The sequence below is a fragment of the Gossypium raimondii genome, chromosome 8, assembly GCF_025698545.1.
Source record: "Gossypium raimondii isolate GPD5lz chromosome 8, ASM2569854v1, whole genome shotgun sequence".
NCBI lineage: Eukaryota > Viridiplantae > Streptophyta > Magnoliopsida > Malvales > Malvaceae > Gossypium > Gossypium raimondii.
The window spans coordinates 24,137,357-24,156,653 of record NC_068572.1 but is presented as its reverse complement, the minus strand read 5'-3'; the positions used below and the strand labels follow the sequence as shown (position 1 = coordinate 24,156,653).

At 35.2% G+C, this 19,297-nt stretch overlaps 1 protein-coding gene across 1 annotated transcript; it reads left to right on the top strand.

The window, feature by feature from the left end:
- Positions 1-14,690: 14,690 nt before the first annotated feature.
- Positions 14,691-15,113, top strand: LOC128043014 (secreted RxLR effector protein 161-like). The gene has a single exon (XM_052634806.1). The coding sequence runs from the start codon at positions 14,691-14,693 to the stop codon at positions 15,111-15,113; it is 423 nt and encodes a 140-aa protein (XP_052490766.1).
- The last annotated feature ends 4,184 nt before the right edge of the window (positions 15,114-19,297 follow it).

The window sequence follows — 19,297 nt, the reverse complement described above, 5'->3', positions numbered from 1 at the left end:
ATCTCCTACCGAAATTGGTTCGTTGATGCTCGTAACGAAGATCCAATGCGCTTTGGCTGCAAGATTCAGTTTCTTGGACCAAGATTTCTAAGATCTGAAATCTTGATTTTCTTGATTCTTGAAATCGCTCCAAATAGCAAAATTGAGCCAAGATTCGGTTTCTTGATTTTCTTGAAAACAAGGAAGTGAATCTTGATTTTCTCTTTCTTTCGTGTACGCATCTAAGTCCTTGCTAACAAATTCCTGAATGGTCCCATTTAGTTTGGAACGCATTTGTCTGGCCTTTGACCTCGTTATTGGGCCTTGTGGTAATTTGAGCCCATCAGGTTCTTGAGCTTGGGTTGGGCCTTTGTGACTCGTATCACTCAGGTTAAGTCTTCCTTTATGAGCAAGCCAGCTTGCCCAACTTCGATGTTAGTGAATTGATAGGCACACTTAATGTTGAGATAAGGTCTCAGATTGTACCAGCTGGGGACGGTCCTGTGTCCCAGACAATTGTACGATGTGGCACCGATGCATGCGGGGCATCTCATTCTTGGAGGGCCTTGGCAATTTGACAAGCATGCGATTCATGACGGATACACAAATCGGTTCACTTTCAAGCATTTGGGACGAACGGTGACGTTAGCTCCGCTAACACCCAAGCAAGTCTCTGATGATCAGCTCAAAATGAGGAGTTCCATTGAAAAATTAAAAGAAAATGAGCGAGAGCAAAAAAAATGAAAAAAATAAAGAAAAGAGTATAGAAAAGAAGAAAAGCAAAAAAATGAGTGATAAAAAAAAGAGAACAATACAAAGGAAAAAGAAAAAGAGACAAAAGATGAGAGTGAAAAAAAGAGTTTGTATATAAAGGAGAGAGAAGTTAGAAAATCGATGTTGCTAAAACAACCTTTGCTGGTTCTTTTGTACAAGGAAAGTCTGCTTGGTACTAACGAATTTGATGACAAGTTACCCTCTTTTGTTTTGTCTTTTTGCAGGAATTTAGAGACGTATTCCCGGAAGAAACCCCGAGTGGGTTGCCACCTATTCGCGAAATTGAGCATCAAATAGATTTTGTGCCGGGAGCCGCGATTCCAAACCGTCCTGCTTATCAGAACAATCCTGAAGAAACAAAAGAACTGCAAAAACAAGTTAGTGAACTTCTTGAGAAGGGCTATGTGCGTGAAAGACTTAGTCCCTATGCCGTTCCTGTTTTACTAGTTCCTAAAAAGGACAGAACGTGGAGAATGTGTGTAGACTACCGCGCCATAAACAAAATTACCATCAAGTGTCGACATCCTATACCGCGATTGGATGATATGCTTGACGAGTTGAGTGGTGCAAGTTTGTTCTCAAAGATTGATCTCAAAAGCGGATACCACCAAATACGCATGCGTGAAGGAGATGAGTGGAAAACTGCTTTCAAGATGAAGCACGGACTTTACGAATGGCTCGTTATGCCATTTGGCTTAACGAACGCCCCGAGCACATTCATGAGACTTATGAATCACATTTTAAGACCTTTCATTGGTAGATTCTGCATAGTATATTTTGATGATATATTAATTTATAGTAAGACCTTGGATGATCATGTATTACATTTAAAGGCTACTTTCGAAGTTTTGAGAAAAGAAACATTGTATGCTAATTTAAAGAAATGTGATTTTTGTACTAACAAGATTGTGTTTTTAGGTTTTGTTGTTAGCTCGGAAGGCCTTGAAGTTGACCAAGAGAAGGTCAAGGCGATCCAAGAATGGCCCCGTCTGACAAATGTCTCCCAAGTTCGAAGTTTCACGAATTAGCCAGCTTCTATCGCCGGTTCGTGCCGAACTTTAGCACTTTGGCCGCGCCATTAACCGGGGTTATCTGTAAGAATTCTAACTTTGTGTGGGGAGAAGAACAAGAAAAGGCATTTCTGAAAATTAAAGATTATTTAACTCATGCCCTATTATTAGCATTGCCGAATTTTGATAAAACTTTCGAGTTAGAGCGTGATGCATCAGGTTTAGGTATTGGAGCCATATTAATGCAAGATGGATGCCCTATTGCATATTTTAGTGAGAAAATCAATGACACTGTACTAAACTACCCGACGTACGACAAGGAGTTATATTCGTTGATTCGAGCCTTAGAAACGTGGCAGCACTACCTTTGGCCCAAAGAATTCGTAATTCATACCGATCAGAAATCCTTGAAGTATTTGAAAGGGCAACATAAGTTGAACAAACGACATGCCAAATGGGTATAATTTCTCGAATCTTTTTCCTACGTCATTAAATATAAAAAAGGTAAAGAAAATGTAGTGGCTGATGCATTATCTGGAAGGTATGTTTTATTAAATATTTTGGATTCCAAATTGATGGGGTTTGTATTTCTTAAAGTTCTATATGCCAACGATGTTGATTTTGGTGAATTTTTTAGGTTGTGCGAGAAAGGAGCGTACGAAAAGTATTATCATCATGATGGATACTTGTTTCGTGAAGGAAAGCTTTGTATACCCCAAGGTTCTGTTCGGGAAGTGTTGATCGATGAAGCGCATGGCGGTGGGCTGATGGGGCATTTTGGTGTTGCCAAAACCTTAGCCACACTTCACGAACACTTCTTTTGGCCCAAGATGCGGCGAGACATAGAACGGTTTTGTAATCGATGCATTGCATGCAAGCAGGCTAAGTCTTGAATAAAGCCCTATGGTTTGTATAAACCATTACCCATTCCTGAAACCCCTTGGACTAATATTTCCATGGATTTCGTGCTAGATTTATCAAGGAGTAAAAATGGCCGAGATTCAATATTTGTAGTTGTGGATAGGTTTTCTAAAATGGCCCATTTTATAGCGTGCCATAAAACTGATGACGCCGTGAATATTGCTAATTTATTTTTCAAAAAAGTGGTCAGGTTGCATGGCATGCCTCGGACGATCGTGTCTGATCGTGATGCGAAATTTCTTAGCCATTTCTGGAGAATGCTATGGGAGCGACTAGGAACTAAGTTGCTAATTTCTACCACTTGCCATCCGCAAACGGACGACCAAACTGAAGTGGTCAACCGAATCTTGTCTACATTACTTCGAGCAATTATTTGGAAAAATTTGAAGGCATGGGAAGACTGTTTACCGCATGTGGAATTTGCGTTCAACCGAGCTGTTCACTCAGCTACCAAACTTTCCCCTTTCGAAATTGTTTATGGTTTCAATCCGCTAACACCACTTGATTTAATGCCTTTGTCTTCTAACCAACTTGTGCATATAGATGGAAAACGCAAGGATGAATACATCAAGCAATTGCACCAACGAGTTTGAGACAACATTGAAGCCAAAACCAAGAAATATGAGCAACAAGCTAACAAAGGCCGAAAGCGTGTTGTGTTCGAGCCGGGAGATTGGGTTTGGGTGCATATACGCAAGGAAAGATTTCCTGTGCAAAGACGATCTAAACTCCTTCCAAGAGGAGATGGACCATTCCAAGTCCTTGAACGAATTAATGACAGTCCTTATAAATTAGACTTGCTAGGTGAATTTAATGTTAGCGTGAGCTTTAATGTTTCTGATTTGTCTCCGTTTGATGCAGATAGCGATTTGAGGACAAATCATTTTGAAGAGGAGGGGAATGATGTAAGCTCGCTTGTGAACCAAGTAGAGATCGAACAAGAGGCCATCAAGATGCCTAGTGGCCTGATAATACGAGCTCGAGCCAAGCAATTTAAGGAGGCTATTTCAGCTCTAGTGGACCGAATATGGAAAAGTGACAGCAAAGAATTCCAGGACAAGCCTAATAGCTATCATTTTTGGGCGGCTGAATTTTATTCAGCTAACTAATTTAGTTGCTGGAATTTTAGTTATTTAATTAAGCATTTAATTAAATATTACTACAGCTCATGAGTGTGTCCTTAATTAATACAAGTGTTTAATATGTTATGTTTAGCTGAATTAAATGTGTCTTGATTTCATTAAGTTTGTCTTAATTTAATACATGTTTTAATTATGTCTAGCCGAATTAATGTGTCTTGTTTAGTTATCATTTAATTTGTCACAATGTTAATTAGTGTGTCCACATTATGTTTTAAATTTAGTTCAGCTGAATTGGTTTAATTTAATTAAGTTCATGTGTTTTATTTAGGTGCAGTTAAATTTGAAGATACATTGACTAGGTTCATGCATGTAGATTCATGCATGGGAAGATGCATTTGTAGGTGGTACAATTCATGCATTGAAGCTGATTATTTTGGGCACTCTACAAGGCAACTATTCGACCAAGATTCATCAAGCCATTCAACTCTCCAAGACTTGGCTGATCCTCTTCTCAAGGCAGCATAATTTTGTTCACACCATGACCATTCGGTTCAGCCAAGTTCACACCATGAGGCTTTTCAAAATCGTCCATTCACACTCCAAATGGTTGTTCAAGTTGCCATTTAATGCTGGTGATTTTTCAGCAAGAGTTGCTTAATGAATGATCCCCATTTAAGCCAGTAGCTGAATGTAGCTGCTGCTATGAACTTCCAAAATTCATTTTCTTAGGTTGGAAGCTATTCCTTGGTCTCCATTTAGCCGAACCTTGATACAGCCCATTCATGAATTCAAGCTGGAATTTAGTTCAATGTTTTGCTTAGTTATTAAGCCTTGAATCTGTCCATTCGGCTACTAGTCATTAGGCTATAAATAGTTGTTGATTTTCTTGTGAACGGACTTTTTGCCAATCTTTTAATGAAATTATATTTCTTTGGTGAGTTAATTCACTCTCTTTATTCTTCAAAGCTCAAATTGACTTATCTTCACTAGTGGCGTCAATCTGACTTTGTTCGAACTTATCACCAATTGTTGTGGCGTTCTTCATCATAACGGAGGTTCCTATTTTGCTACATAGAGGTTCTTTGTTTCATTCCAATTCCTTCCTTTTCATTGAAACGATTAAGCCCGGGTCCTTATTTGCTATTAAGGGTTCAATCTTGTTTCATTGAATATTCCATCTTTCTTAACCAACCTTCAAATTGTTACTATCTTTCATATACCTAATGAAAACCTTTGTTTCACCAAGACAATCAACCCTTGAAACTCATAGACTTGAAATCCCTTAAAATCGACACTACCTAATTACGATCGGGAATCATTACGACTCGTCACCTCTTCCGAAACGAGCTCGTATCAAAAATGGCAATTGGTTTGGTAAGTTGTGTATTATGCTTTTAGCATGATTAAATCGTATGGAATAAATTGACATTTGGAGCATGAATTGTTGATTTATTGAACATTTGATTAAGGTGTTCTAATTGGTATATGAATATTGGGGAAATGATATTTGCTATGCTTAATTTTATTGATGTTAAAATTGCTTAGCAACATGTTTTTACTTGTATTTATCCTAAATTAAGTGATTAAACAACATATTTTATGCCTTGTATGTATGATTATATTGGCAACATTACATGGTGGATCCATTGGATACAATTGTCATGCCATAGGATTTGTGAGTACTCACCATTATTTGTGATATTGTGAGCATATGCCACTTGGTGGACTAATTTGTTTGGAGTAGATAAGAGAGCGTTGAGCTTGAGTCTCCACTAATCGGGTTATTTGAGGCGCTATAAGGGAGTGTGTGGCTTCGGCCTTCTCAATTCAGAAGATTGTATTTGATTTGTAGGAGTTCAAAGATCCGATTATCCAATGTATGATCACACATTTACTTATTTCTATGGATGTATTATGCCAATATAATTGATTGATTGTCCTAATATAATTGAGTGTTTATGTGTTAAAGGATGATTTTATATGCCATGGAAAAATTGATTCTTAATTCTTAAAGTAGCATGTGATGTTATGGTGAAATGTTAACATGTTGTGACTCAAAATTTAATTCTTAATTGCTTTGATTTATGCATGATTGGGTACAAATTACTTGATATTTTTACTATCATTCATTGAGTTTTTTAAGCTTACACCCTCACATTTTGCGCAAAGAATTTTCGGGCGTAAGGAGTCGAGAAGAAAGGGCAAAGGCGATCCAAGAATAATGCTTAGTATTGGCTTAAGAAATTTACTTTAGAGACTATATAGAGGCATTGTGATGCTTTTGGGACTAGTGTTATTTTACTTGTAATGAACATTGGACATTAAATTTTGGACATTAAATTTGGTGATTTTATAATTGCTTTAATACATGATTTTATGTCTAATTGATGTTTGATTTATAGTATGTTGATGAGTGTTCGTACAGTGGTTGATAACATGGTGTATGAAGCATGTATTTTATACTAACAATGTTTAATTGAAGCTTACCATGGAGTGGATTGCTTGCGACTAAGGTATGTAGCTTGTGTGAATTAATTGGTGTTTGCTAAACATGTAATTAGGTGTTAAATTTCGATTAATTGTTGCATATTTTTTGTAAATAAATTAAATTGGAGATGTTATGGTAATTAATTGTAGCTATTTCAAGTTTAATTGGTAATTAAAATATGTAAAATCGAGTAATTAAAATGAATTTTTGACAAAATAGGTGCAGGTGTCTACACACGGGCGTGTGCGATCAGTCTGAAAATTTTTCGCGATTCGAACACAAGTTTTTTAAACGACACAAGGGCTAGGGACACGACCGTGTGGGTTTTTGGGGGTTTATTTTTTATTTTTGTAATCTAGTATCCTAATTAGCTTAATTTATAATTTAGTCCTAAAACTTGATTAGATTAATTGAAGCCTTTAATGATAGGGAAACTTGGTAATATTTTAGTGTTAGACTTGTAACTATTAATATTTGGTAGAAACACTCTTAATTTTTAATTTGGAAAATGTAATAAAAGTTTGTAAAAGTTACGATTTAGACCCTAATAATAAAACTTGAATTAGACATAGTAAATGAACTCGAATTAAGCTGAAATTTTTGAGGCTTGCATAATTTGACTAAAAGAAGGTCGTTAACTATTTAGAAATAAAATTGGGATAGTTTAACCTTATATGGTAAAATGACCAAATTACCCCTATGTTTAAATACTTAGAAAAAGTTAAAAAATGGTTCACAAATTGCTTCTGCATTAATAAATGATAGTTACTTAGTCATAAATGAGGTGTTATAAGGTTGGGGTGTGCATAACGTGGTCATTAGTTGGAGAGTTGCTTTGGTGGCTAATGTAATGCTTCTAATTCGGGCCAGTCGAGTTTGGGGTGTCACATGATAAATACAATATTGGGCTTATATATAATAAAAATTAAGCCTAAAACCTAATGTAACACCCCTAACCCGTATCCATCGTCGAAATAAGGTTACGGAGCATTACCGGAGATTACATTTCAAAATAATAAAAAATTTAAATCATATATTTCACAACATCAATCATAGCAAACTCCATTCAATAACATCAATCATAGCAAACTCCATTCAACAAAAATGTCTTCATCTATGGCTTTTTGAATGTATAATCAATTTTTGAAAATGAAGTAGAAAAGACCTTTAATTTTGAAATGTGGACTATTTGGAAAAGGGGGTTAAATTAGGAGTACCACAAGGGTAAATATACCAAAGTTTAAAATTTACCTATTTCTTTCGCCCCACCTATAAGAACTCACGGAACATATTTCTCCCCAATTGTTTTTGCCATCCGTTGTAATCCTCAAGAGGTATTCATCTATTTTGATCTTCCAAAAACCAATTCTTTTAATTTCTTTCATCTTCCAAACATTAAACCTCCCTAGAATTTCAAGGAAAGTATAAACAACACCATTGATTTTACCATTGTTCAATTTGTGGGTTTACTAGATTTTGAATCAAACGCTCGTTTTTCTCTCAACGAAGGTAATGTTTCATTTCCCTATTATTTTTTAATGGTATCTAGCCTTTTAAATTGAGTTTTTATTCATTGAGTCAAAAGTTTTGAATATGTGTCAAAATTTGAGTCATTAATGGTGGAAATCATGATTTTGAAAAAAAATGATGTTTCAAAGTGTTTATCAATTAGTTTGATGTGATTAGGAGGTTTTCAAACTTTCCCTAAAGTTTCATTGAAAGATTTTAAGTTTTTATTGAGTTTTCGTGAAAATGGCCATTGTAAGTTGAAATTTCAAAACCATGATTTTGAGCAGTTTTGTGTGGTATGAAGGTTGAGAATCATTCTTAGATAGATAATTAGATTATTGGAATTGATTTTAGGTAAAGAGATTGAGTAAAGATTAATATATTTGGGTTTCAGATTTACAAGTAAAAAATTTTAGTTCCAAGAGGAAGGAACCTTAGACCTGCCTTTTTTATTGTTTGGGTTTGTCTATAGCTATAAATTAATTATGTTTGTTGTGTGGTTAATTTTGGTGAAGATTTGGAATCGTTGGAGCCTTCGTTGAGCAAGGAAAAAGAAAAGGAAAAGCTAGTTTAGGCTTTTGGTGACTAGGAAAAAGTGCGAATGGTGAGTGTTTGGAATCACTGCTAGTAGAAACGATTCATAGTCTAAGTTGTGTAAGCTTAGGAGTAGCCTAAACCCCTAGTCTAAGTTCCGAGTGTAAGCTTTCTTATACCCTTCGTTTAATTTACGAAATATGTGATTTGCGTTATGGATTGAGTATTAAGATGTGATAATGTGACAAGTGAAAGATGTTTGTGATGACTATTATGAATGTGTTAATTGTGGGTATGTTATACATGCCGAATGACAGTGATGATGTTGTGCTTAGAATGTGAATATGCAATGAAAGTGTGCACAAAATGATAAGTAAATGTGTGTGTATAATTGCTGATATTTTGGCCTTATGATCTTTGAGACCGTTGGATATAGTTGGCATGCCATAGTATTTCTGAGTACTCACCCTTTTGTTGTGCTTTTGGGGCATTAAGGCCTGGACAATTTTGGAGAGATAAGGGAATGTGAGCTTAGCTCTATTCACCGTGATATGTTGGTATGCTGGAGAGTGTTAGCTAAATGCTACACTTTTGGGATATGTTCGACTCATCGAGTCATTGGTGTGTTAGAGATCCATGTACCAATGTGTGGCGATTGAGCCCACTTTTATGTTTCATAGCCTCAAGCATCAATTTATCGTTAAATTTGATTTAATAAAATGTGATGTATGCTTAAATATGTGATTGTTAAGCTAGATGAGTTTGTAGATATTGTCTGAGTATTTTAGTATGCCATTATAGTAAATTATGTAAGTAATTGTGCTTTGATTGTTTTCATTTAACGCATGACATCATGTTTATTTGGTAGTTTTTCCGACCATTCACTTAGCTTGTTTAAGCTCACCCATTCTTTTCAAACCTTGCGGCTAATTAGCGTTGTGGTGCGAGTGGTGGAAATTGATGTGATCTGGCCCGGTTGATTGAGTCGGGTTCACTTAAGATGCCCGATCATCGACGAGAAGCTCGTTCAAATTTGTAGATAGATGGAGTTTGAATGTTTTATAAGCGAAAGGTAGGCAAAATGGGTTCAAAGGATGGGTTTTGGTTTGATGAAAGATAGGTTCGGTTTAACAAAGAATTAAGTTACAAAGATGATAGATAAATGGAAATGGATAAAGAACTCAAACTTTAAGAATGATTCAATACTAAAAAGTATTGCCCCTAGTCTTATATTGCTTAAGGTGAAATTTGATGAAAGATAGAAGCGGACCTTGACCCGTTACCTATATGGAGGTAAGAACCAAAGGTATAATAATATGGTTGAACGCCACACCGGTTCGGTGATAAGTTCAATGGAGTTCGGATTGACGCCACTAGCAAGCTAGATAAGTCGCTTCGAGACTCGAACGAAAGAAGAGAGGAGGTAACCTCACAAGAACAAAGTTCTATTAAGTTTTAATTGATCAAATTCTGTAACCTTTTACAATAAACAAGTAAGCTATTTATAGGCAAAGACTAAGCTAGCCGAATGGGCAACTTAATGGCTAAGAATTCAGCCATGAATATGCTAGAAATTTCTAGAAAGAAATAATTAATTTGCTGAATGTGCATGAATGAAGCATTAAAAGTTCGGTTCATGTTTGGAGATGATGCATGGAGGCTTCACTAGATGCATTCATGCATCCTTAGCCTTGAAGAATCTCCATAATTCCATGAATGTGCAGCCCTTTAATGACCCTACATCTCCCTTGGCTGAATGAGGCATTAATGTGCCTAAAATACTTGAATGGTCATCTTGAAAATGCATGAATCATGCATGAAACGTCCCATGTACTTTCCCCCATAAATATGATCCATAAATCTTCAAATACATGAACTTTCAGCAACTCCCTCTTGCATGAACGTCCCAAATGCATGTGCTACTTTAAATGCCATCCATTGAACCTCAATTGTGCATGCACACTCCCATACATTGCACCAATCCGTTCATGAACTCCGCAGCAAATAACATCGACAAGTTAAATGCATTTCGGACACATTAAATTAGCAAGATATGAACTCAATAATTTGCATATTAAATTGACCATACATATTAACAATTTCGGACATATTTAAAACATCATAATTAATTAAATATTTAATTTAGATATAATTAAAAACTTAATTAATTATTTGTCCGATTTTAACAAATTAATTAACTTAAAATAAACAACTAATTCACTTGAAGACAAATTAAATGGTTTATTTCAAAAAAATAAATGCAAGCTAAAGAAAGCTAAAAATAAGCTCATTGGGTTGAGGTTGAGTGAATTCAACTCGAATGAGTGACTTGAGCTCGAGTGAGTGGAAGCGAGCTAAATGGAGCTCAATGAGAAGGAATTGAACTAATTCAGCTCGCATGGGTTTGCAAGCAATGCTTAGGGAGCTGGTCCAAAAGTGTGCCCGAGGCGTGGTCATATCAGAAATTCCAAGGAAGTGATCCAAGTTAGGCTTAGTAAATTGAGTAGGTGACATTATTATTCTTTTATACTGTGGAAATAAAGGCAATGTGGCTAGAATGTTGACTGGAAATGCATATTATGTCTTGATGTTTTGATATGTTTATAGGCTTTTAGGATTTGATGAATGTTTATCATTATTCAGTTGGTATTGTTTTAGTTAGAATATTTGAGGTTAAGAAGTTGATTTGAGACTATAATTATGGTCATTTTAATGCGAGTTGATGTATTAGTTGATGCATAATAAAGGGGTAAACAATTAAATGTGTTTTATGCCTTGTGTTGCTATAATTTTCACTATTTTATACATAGGCAACGATAATCAGGGTCTTAGTATCGAGACCCCCATGTTGAAACGAATGTGCAAGAAAATATTTGCTCATTTTGGTATCGATACCAATTCTCGAGTATTGACATTTGGGGTGTAAAATATAGATACTTTTGCTATGTATAGATAAAATACTGGGTTTAAATTTTAAAGAGAAATAAAATGGTAAGAGGTACCAATTTTCTAAATGATATGGATACCCATTATGAGGAATATTGATACCTACGTGAATTTTTGGAAATTTTTGTTAAGTGGTCTTTAAGCATGTTTCTAACACGTTATAAAGTCGTTTAGTAATTTTAACATCGCCTAGGGTATTTTAGACGTTAAACTCTTATAAATGATTAAATGTGACGGTGTTCGTATGCTAATGAGACGTGGTGTAATGTGTGTTGATGTGACGTTGGTGTAGCATCCTGTTACTCGAGCTTGTCAACTAGGCCGGGTATAGGGTGTTACATAGATTGAGAGTTTAGGCCCATAAAAAAATTAGTCCCTTCTAATTCATCCTTGCTCCGTATTGAACTCCAAAATCCATCGTCTTGAAGCTTCAACAATTCTTCTTGAATTTTTTTTGTGATAAAGTCTTGAATGAATAAGTTGAGTTTTGACTTTAGCTGCTTGGATTTGGATCTCGTGATTAGGCCTTGAGGAAAACCGAGTCCATCTCTATTATGGCCTTTGAATTGGACCGAGTTGCTTGTATCACTTATTACATTTATCCCCAATTGAAAGATTCTAAGTACGTATCAACCTTAAACACACCACCAACTGGCTCTGTATGAATAATATCCTAATATGCCACACCTTTAGCGTAATCTTAGCATCGTCCCTCTTGGTGCAAACTCATATCAACTCACATGTATCAAAACAAACACCTAGATAAGTTTATAAGAACTTAGTGAGGAAAAATCATTTACCTGTTTAATCTGTGCACATTTCAACCGATAATTTATTTAGATGATCTCATCATTCTAAACCTTCAACTTACAAACTGGAGAACACTTCCTCAATTTCTTTTCTCTCCTAGACATCAAATACTATACCTTAATTAGAAATCATTTCTCGCACTCGATGCCTTCGATACACCACTTACACTCTTTAATCTGAACTTTTGTTAATCTTTATTCATTTTCTTACCAAAGGTCCATACCATAGAAACATCGCTATTCTTGCACACATAACTCCAAGCCATTGTTTCATCACAACTCCTGAATCATCATGTACTTAGATAGTAGTTACGTCCTTCAAATATAAAATTTGGATTCCTAGTTCAGAATACACTTTTTTAAATTTCTTCAATCTTTGTTATTCACAATTGAATTATAGTCTTGTATAATACTTTATTGTAGTCTATAGAGACACTGTGCCTTACTAATCTTATTGATAACAAGTTACAAACCATACTGAATGTGCCAAACCAATTTGATACAGAATTCGCCACAAAGGATATTCTTTATGGTATGCCATTGAGAGTATTATCATTACACGCCAAGAGCATTTCCTTTTAGAGTTCACCACGAAAATAGTTCTATTAGTGTGTGCCACAAGGGCATTCTTTTCAGAGATCACCACAGAGGCTGTTCTTTTCATACTTCGCCACAAAGGCTATTTTTTTCATATTTTGCCACAAAGGCTATTCTTTTCATATTTTGCCACAAAGGCTATTCTTTTCATATTTAACCACAAAGGCTATTATTTTCATACTTCGCCACAAAGGCTTTCATATTATGATTCGCCACAAAGCATTCATTTCATGATTCGCCACAAAGGCTTTCATTTTCTAACATTTTTACAGTATGGATTTGCCTAAACTAACGTTATGTGAGGTTTGTCCATCATCGTCTTGGGACACGTAAAGAACCCTATTAGGTAATCGTCACCCTTTAGTTCCTTTCAAAAGGTGATGCGATTTCTCGAGCGTAGATTGTTCAAAAAATTGCTTGGATGGGATGGACAGTCTTGAATAGTTTCAAATGATGGTGGAAACCTTCACCCATAGCAGTCTTAGCTAAAGAAGCTTATTTATATGAAAACTAAGACCCGTTTAACACTCAGACTTGCTAAAACCTTGGTATAAAGGAAGTTGTCACACTCCGCGATGGGAAACGAAGTGATAAGACAAATTGGTGAACACCACAAACTTGAAAAGCTGATAAGTTCAAAAGTTCAATGAAGAACCAAAAGAGAAACAATTCTCACGAATTATGTTTTTAATTAAAAGATTAAAGTTGTTTATGTATGACCTAGCTTAAGTTGTTTATAAAATCCTAAAATGACTAATTAAATTCGACATATAATGGTGTTCACACACACCATAATCATGTTCACACTTAACAGTAACATGTTCACATTTCAGGCATTAAAATGATGTTTATGAACATAGGTGAATGCATGTATCAACTAAATGGACATATTTCCTTCTTGAATTCATTCATGCTTCCTTAGCCAAGAAGAAACTCCATGTTTTATGAATGACCACCTTTAATTCTTCTCCAATCCCCCTTTGGCCAAGTGTTCATTGCATGGCTCATGCATATCTTAATTGACACATTAAATGAACCTTAAGCACTTGAATGGGAAACATGCATCTTGAAGGTATATCTCTCAATTCGTTCATGTATGTGCTTATTCAATGGAAAATATTTATGTTGGATCCTCTCTCCTTGGACGTTCATGCATGCTACCATGAATAAATAGAAACCGATTGGACAAATCAATCTCCCATGTTGCCACCGTCTATGTACCTTGCATTATTGCCATGAATCCTTCCTCTTTAAGAAATGTATGAAGACATGTATTTATCACACCATATGAGCAGTCACATGAACCACATTGAGGGCTTGATTGATAAAGATTCTTTTTGTGCATGAATTCAATTTAATGAATGTCCTTGAAGAGGCATTCTTGTGGCAACCGAATAGTCACCTACACAAGTATAAATAGACATTAAACTTGACACAATTCAATCCACAGTTCAACTAAGACAATTAGCACAATAATTAGACACTTGACTCTTGAATCACGTACATAAACATAGTTATACTATACCACAAACACACGCACATCACATACTTATGAACAAATGAAAAAAACTATACGTGACAATTGACACATGCATAAATAACATAACATATGATAAGAATGACAACTTAAAAAAATGACACAAACTTATGCATAACATAAATAACACATGCAACACATTAAATATAATGTAAGATAAAAATATGTGGTTAAAAATAATAATAATCTTAATACATAAGACTCAACACTGTAAGTCACTAATCATACACTTCATCACATGCATTTCAGATGTGCCATACATCCATACTCAAACTTTACATACTTAACTTGTCAAATTCATACGAACTATACATGCAAACCCTAGTAAACTTTCGAACTATACATTTTTGGTTTCTATTTTATAGTTCGACCCATTACCACGGGCGTATGAGTAAGATTTCATAAGAGAGAGAATGCATGAACAAGATTCCATATGCTTCAACTATTGGGTCTATCATGTATACCATGCTATCTACTCGTCCAAATGTATCTTATTCTTTAAGCATGACGAGTCGGTACCAAGTGGATCCCAATAAAGGTCATTGGGTTGAAGTTAAAAATATCCTTAAGTACTTGAAAAAGAATAAGGATACATTACTTATATATGGAGCTGAGGAAGAGCTGAGTGTAAAAGGTTACACTGATGCTAGCTTCCAAACCGACAAGGATGATTCAAGATCGCAATCAGGTTTTTTATTTTTTCTTAATGGTGGCGTTGTGAGCTGGAAAAGTTCAAAGCAAGATATAATAGTTGATTCTACAACTGAGGCCGAGTACATTGCAGCCAGTGAGGCTGCAAAAGAGGTTGTTTGGATTAAGAAGTTCATATCTGAACTAGGGGTTATGCCTAGCATACCAGATGCTATAGAACTTTGTTATGATAACGAAGCCATTGCACAGGAAAAGGAACCCAGATCTCACCAGTGATCCATACATATACTTAGGTGTTTTCATCTTATTTCGAAAATCGTTGATCGAGTAGATGTGGAAATATATAAATTACCAATAGATGACAACATCATTGATCCATTGACGAAGCCTTTGGCACAACAAAAGCATCATTGTCACACTAAGTCACTTGGTATTAGATATATGACTAATTGGTGTTAGTGCTAGTGGGAGATTGTTAGAGTATACCCAAAGACCAATCATGAGATGATTGTAATTACATACTCATTTTACCTTGTTATTAATATAAGGCATTGCCATTATTATTTTACTTTCTTTTTTTGTATATAAATAAACTAATCAATAATAAAGTCCTAAGAATAATATGATTATTCTTAAAAGGTCCTTAGTGAAGTATTATTGTGGGCTTGGACAATAATAATGCATTGAGACTAATGTGTAGTTGATTGATGACAAAGCGTTGTCAATGACATGGGGATTTCGAAATCATTACATGAATATGTGTTAGAGAACAACATACTAGCCTGACCCGCCAAGAGAATGTTTCTTAGAATATTATATAATACTCAAAAGCATTATTCATTGTGATAACTTGTCAATGACATGGGGATTTCAAAATCATTACATGAGTATGTGTTAGAGAACAACATACTAGCCTGACCCACCAAGAGAATGTTTCTTGGAATATTATGTAATACTCAAAAACATTATTCATTGTGATAACTATGTGTATGATCCTCAAACTTGAGATCATCATTGTCCCAACATCATGAGTTGTATATTTTGATATAGTCAAACGTCTACCATAATAGGTCTAACTATAAAGACTAATGTTGGATATACCACAATCCATGTAGTAGGATATGATTGATCAAGATAGGATTTATTCCTCCTACATAATGGGAGTTATATCTTGGGCCACTTAATGAAGTAAGACTAGAAATGCATGACCATGCTCAAATAAATTTATATGAGTTATCACACTTATTTGTTTAACATAGTTTTCTCAAAATATCAAGAAATATGAGATTGGACTTTACAAGTGTGACTATACCATGACTTGTGTCCAATCTAGATATAAAGGATAAAAGAATATGATACATGAAAAGTTTATCACGGAAAAATTATGTCAAATCACGACTTCTTGTAACTTGGGTAGCAACAATGCATTGCTAGATGCCACTCATTTCTTGTAACATTAGAAATATTCTAGTATTACTACCAACATTATAAGAACCTACAGGGTCACACCCTATGGTTAAAGCGAACAGACTTCACACCAATAGAATGGGTGTATACCCTCTTACATACAACTATAGTAGATTCTTATCATTGTCAGATAAGTATCACCTGCCGGACAGTTTCGCTTGGCGGACAGCATCTCCTAGAGATAAGTATCACCTAGCGGATAATATTACCTAGCGAATATGATTCGAAACTTTTTTCCAGAGTTAATATTTATGGAAGTTAGTATCATTTTGGAAAGAATATAATTTCAATATCTTTCATGATTTTCTGTGAAAAGTTGATACGCCCCGGCCTCGTGGATGATTCTGAGTCGTTTTTGTTGCCCGATCGTTCTAACGATGAAGTTTCGTTCGACTTGATTCAAAAGGTTATGTTTATTCAATGAAGGTGTTTATGGTTCATTTAAGGTTAAAAGGAATTGGTTGGTAAGGTATTCCGGCTAAGAAAGAAAGAAAACAAATATTAAAGGTATGGAATTTTCGGTTTAAGGTGAAATGGAAAGAAAGGCTTAAAACAAGAATGAACCAACACTAAGGAAAATGTTGACCCGAATCTTGTATGTCTTTAAGGTGGATGAAAACGAATGTAAAAGGACCTCGACCCACTATCTATCAAAGATAGGAACCTCGGTATCAAATGAACGCCACACTTTGGGTGAAAGTGATAAGTTCGGGATGCAAAGAACAAAGGTTGACGCCACTAACTAGTAGATAAGCCAACTAAGTCTTTGGACGAAATTGAGAAAAGAATTCCTCACAAAATACTTAATTCAATAATCAAAATGGCAAAAGTCCTTTGATTCAATAATCAAAATGGCAAAAGTCCTTTGACAAATTATCAAACAAATATTTATAGTAATCCCTAGGCTAGCCGAATAGACACACTTAATAGCCAAGGAAAATTCATGATCATTCCAGAATTAATTCACTAGTATGGTTCGGCTGAATGAGATCTCCAAGAGGCAGCTTAAACATTAAGGAAAAGAACCTTGTAGAGATGAATGCACCGTCAATTAATTGGCCATGACTAGGTTTGGCCATGCCCTTAAATAACTCATTAATTTGGCACTTGTTGGCTGAAAAGATAGCTACATTAAAGAGAGTTGTTGAACAGCCACACAAGTGTGAAAAGTCAGTTTTGGAGAGTCAAATATGTGTGAACACCATCAGTTGAATAGTCCCTCATGTGAACACTTGAAATGGGCTGCATGTAGATGTTTGGAGTTGGCAAATTAATTTGAACATTCCTTTGGGGTACCATGCATGTATCGGCCAAATGCAATGAACCTAAGGTGCATGCACCCATGCCGTCCAAGAAGAATTCTGCACCAATTTAAATCAGCAAATTAATTATGTTTTAAACACATTAAAATGGGCAGCAAATGAATGTAAAAATCGCTAATAAAATTCGTGAACTAATCAAAGATTTGTATGAGTTTAGGACATATTCAAGACACCAAACTAGGTAGGACATATTTAATAACACTTATTAATTATTTGACCAGATTTAACTTAATTAATTAGCTTAACTAATTTAACTAACAACTTAAATAATTATTCCAAGAAAATAAATATTTAAACGCAAATAAGCTTAAGTTGAGCTAGGAGAAAAAATGAAGACGAGCTGAATGAGCTAAAGATGAGCTCAATGAACTATGGTTGAGCTGAATGAACTTGAAGTAGGATGCATGGTTTGCTCATATTGCTAGCCCATGAGCTTTCAAGTAAACCAGCTACGGATTCACCCCAAACTCGATCCACCAAGGTTGAAATTGCATCCTTGAACTTCTTGGCCCTAGCTCGAGTAATGGGTCCTTTGGGCAGTTCGAGAGAAGAGCCATTATCACTAGGTAGCTCATGGATCTCGTTCGCATCAAAGTAAAAGGGGAATTATTCTATTTTTAATATATATGATATTAATAAAAGGAATACAATCCTAGATTATGTAGGTGTGAGTTAAAAAAAATCAAATTAGGTTTAGCAGCCAAAAAGTTAGTATTCTCTCTAAAAGAGTTCAAAGAGTTTTTGTTGTTTGTGTTTAACTGGGTGGACTACGTAGAGGCCGCGAAATTTTTGTTGCAGTTTGGATTGATATCGATCAAAGGGATAAAACCAACAACAATATTCATCATTTTTCAGTCTTAAAAGGTATATCTTCAATTGAATTTCAGCCAGATTCATTCCTCGTACATGGATCTTTGGTTGATGAGTGTCGAAATATTTTTTTTGCTATGCCACGGGTTGTACCAATGATCCAACAATATGAACAGTATACATGCAAGAGTCAGTATAGAGACTCACCTGGTTCTCATGAACAGCAACTTGATCTCCAAATTCAAGCATCCATCTAGAAACTTCAGGAACCTTTGGTTATAAGACATAGGAACACCATTAAAACTCATCGTATAATCTTTACCATCATCTCAAACCCAGAGAACGCCCATGCAAAGCCTTATTTTTTCATCTTACTGTTCACACACATAAAAAAATAGACCGACTCTTTTAGAAGTCAAAATGCAATACCATAATACCTACCCAGGAGGTTAATCAACCATCTACATGAACTCAAATCCCTTGTTTCAACTTAAAAACAAAGATCTATGCTCACTTCAAGGTAAATAAAAAATGGTGTTTTAAATGGAAGAAAGTAGATAACTCTCTTTTCTTCTCAAACCCATATCATAATATATATATAACCTATATTCTTAGAGTGGAACTTGAGACGTATCACAAACTGTCAAGAATGCATTTATTAATAGTTCACAATTGGAGAGAAATGTATACAAGAATCCAATATCTTTATATATATATATATCTGATTCATCCCTTTGTTTTAATGTAATTGAGACCCAAGAGCTATCAAGAGTTAACGAAGCTTCACTCGAGCTGCCCACAGGACCCATTACTCGAGCTAGGGCTAAGAAGTTCAAAGAGGCAATTATCGTTTTGGTTGAT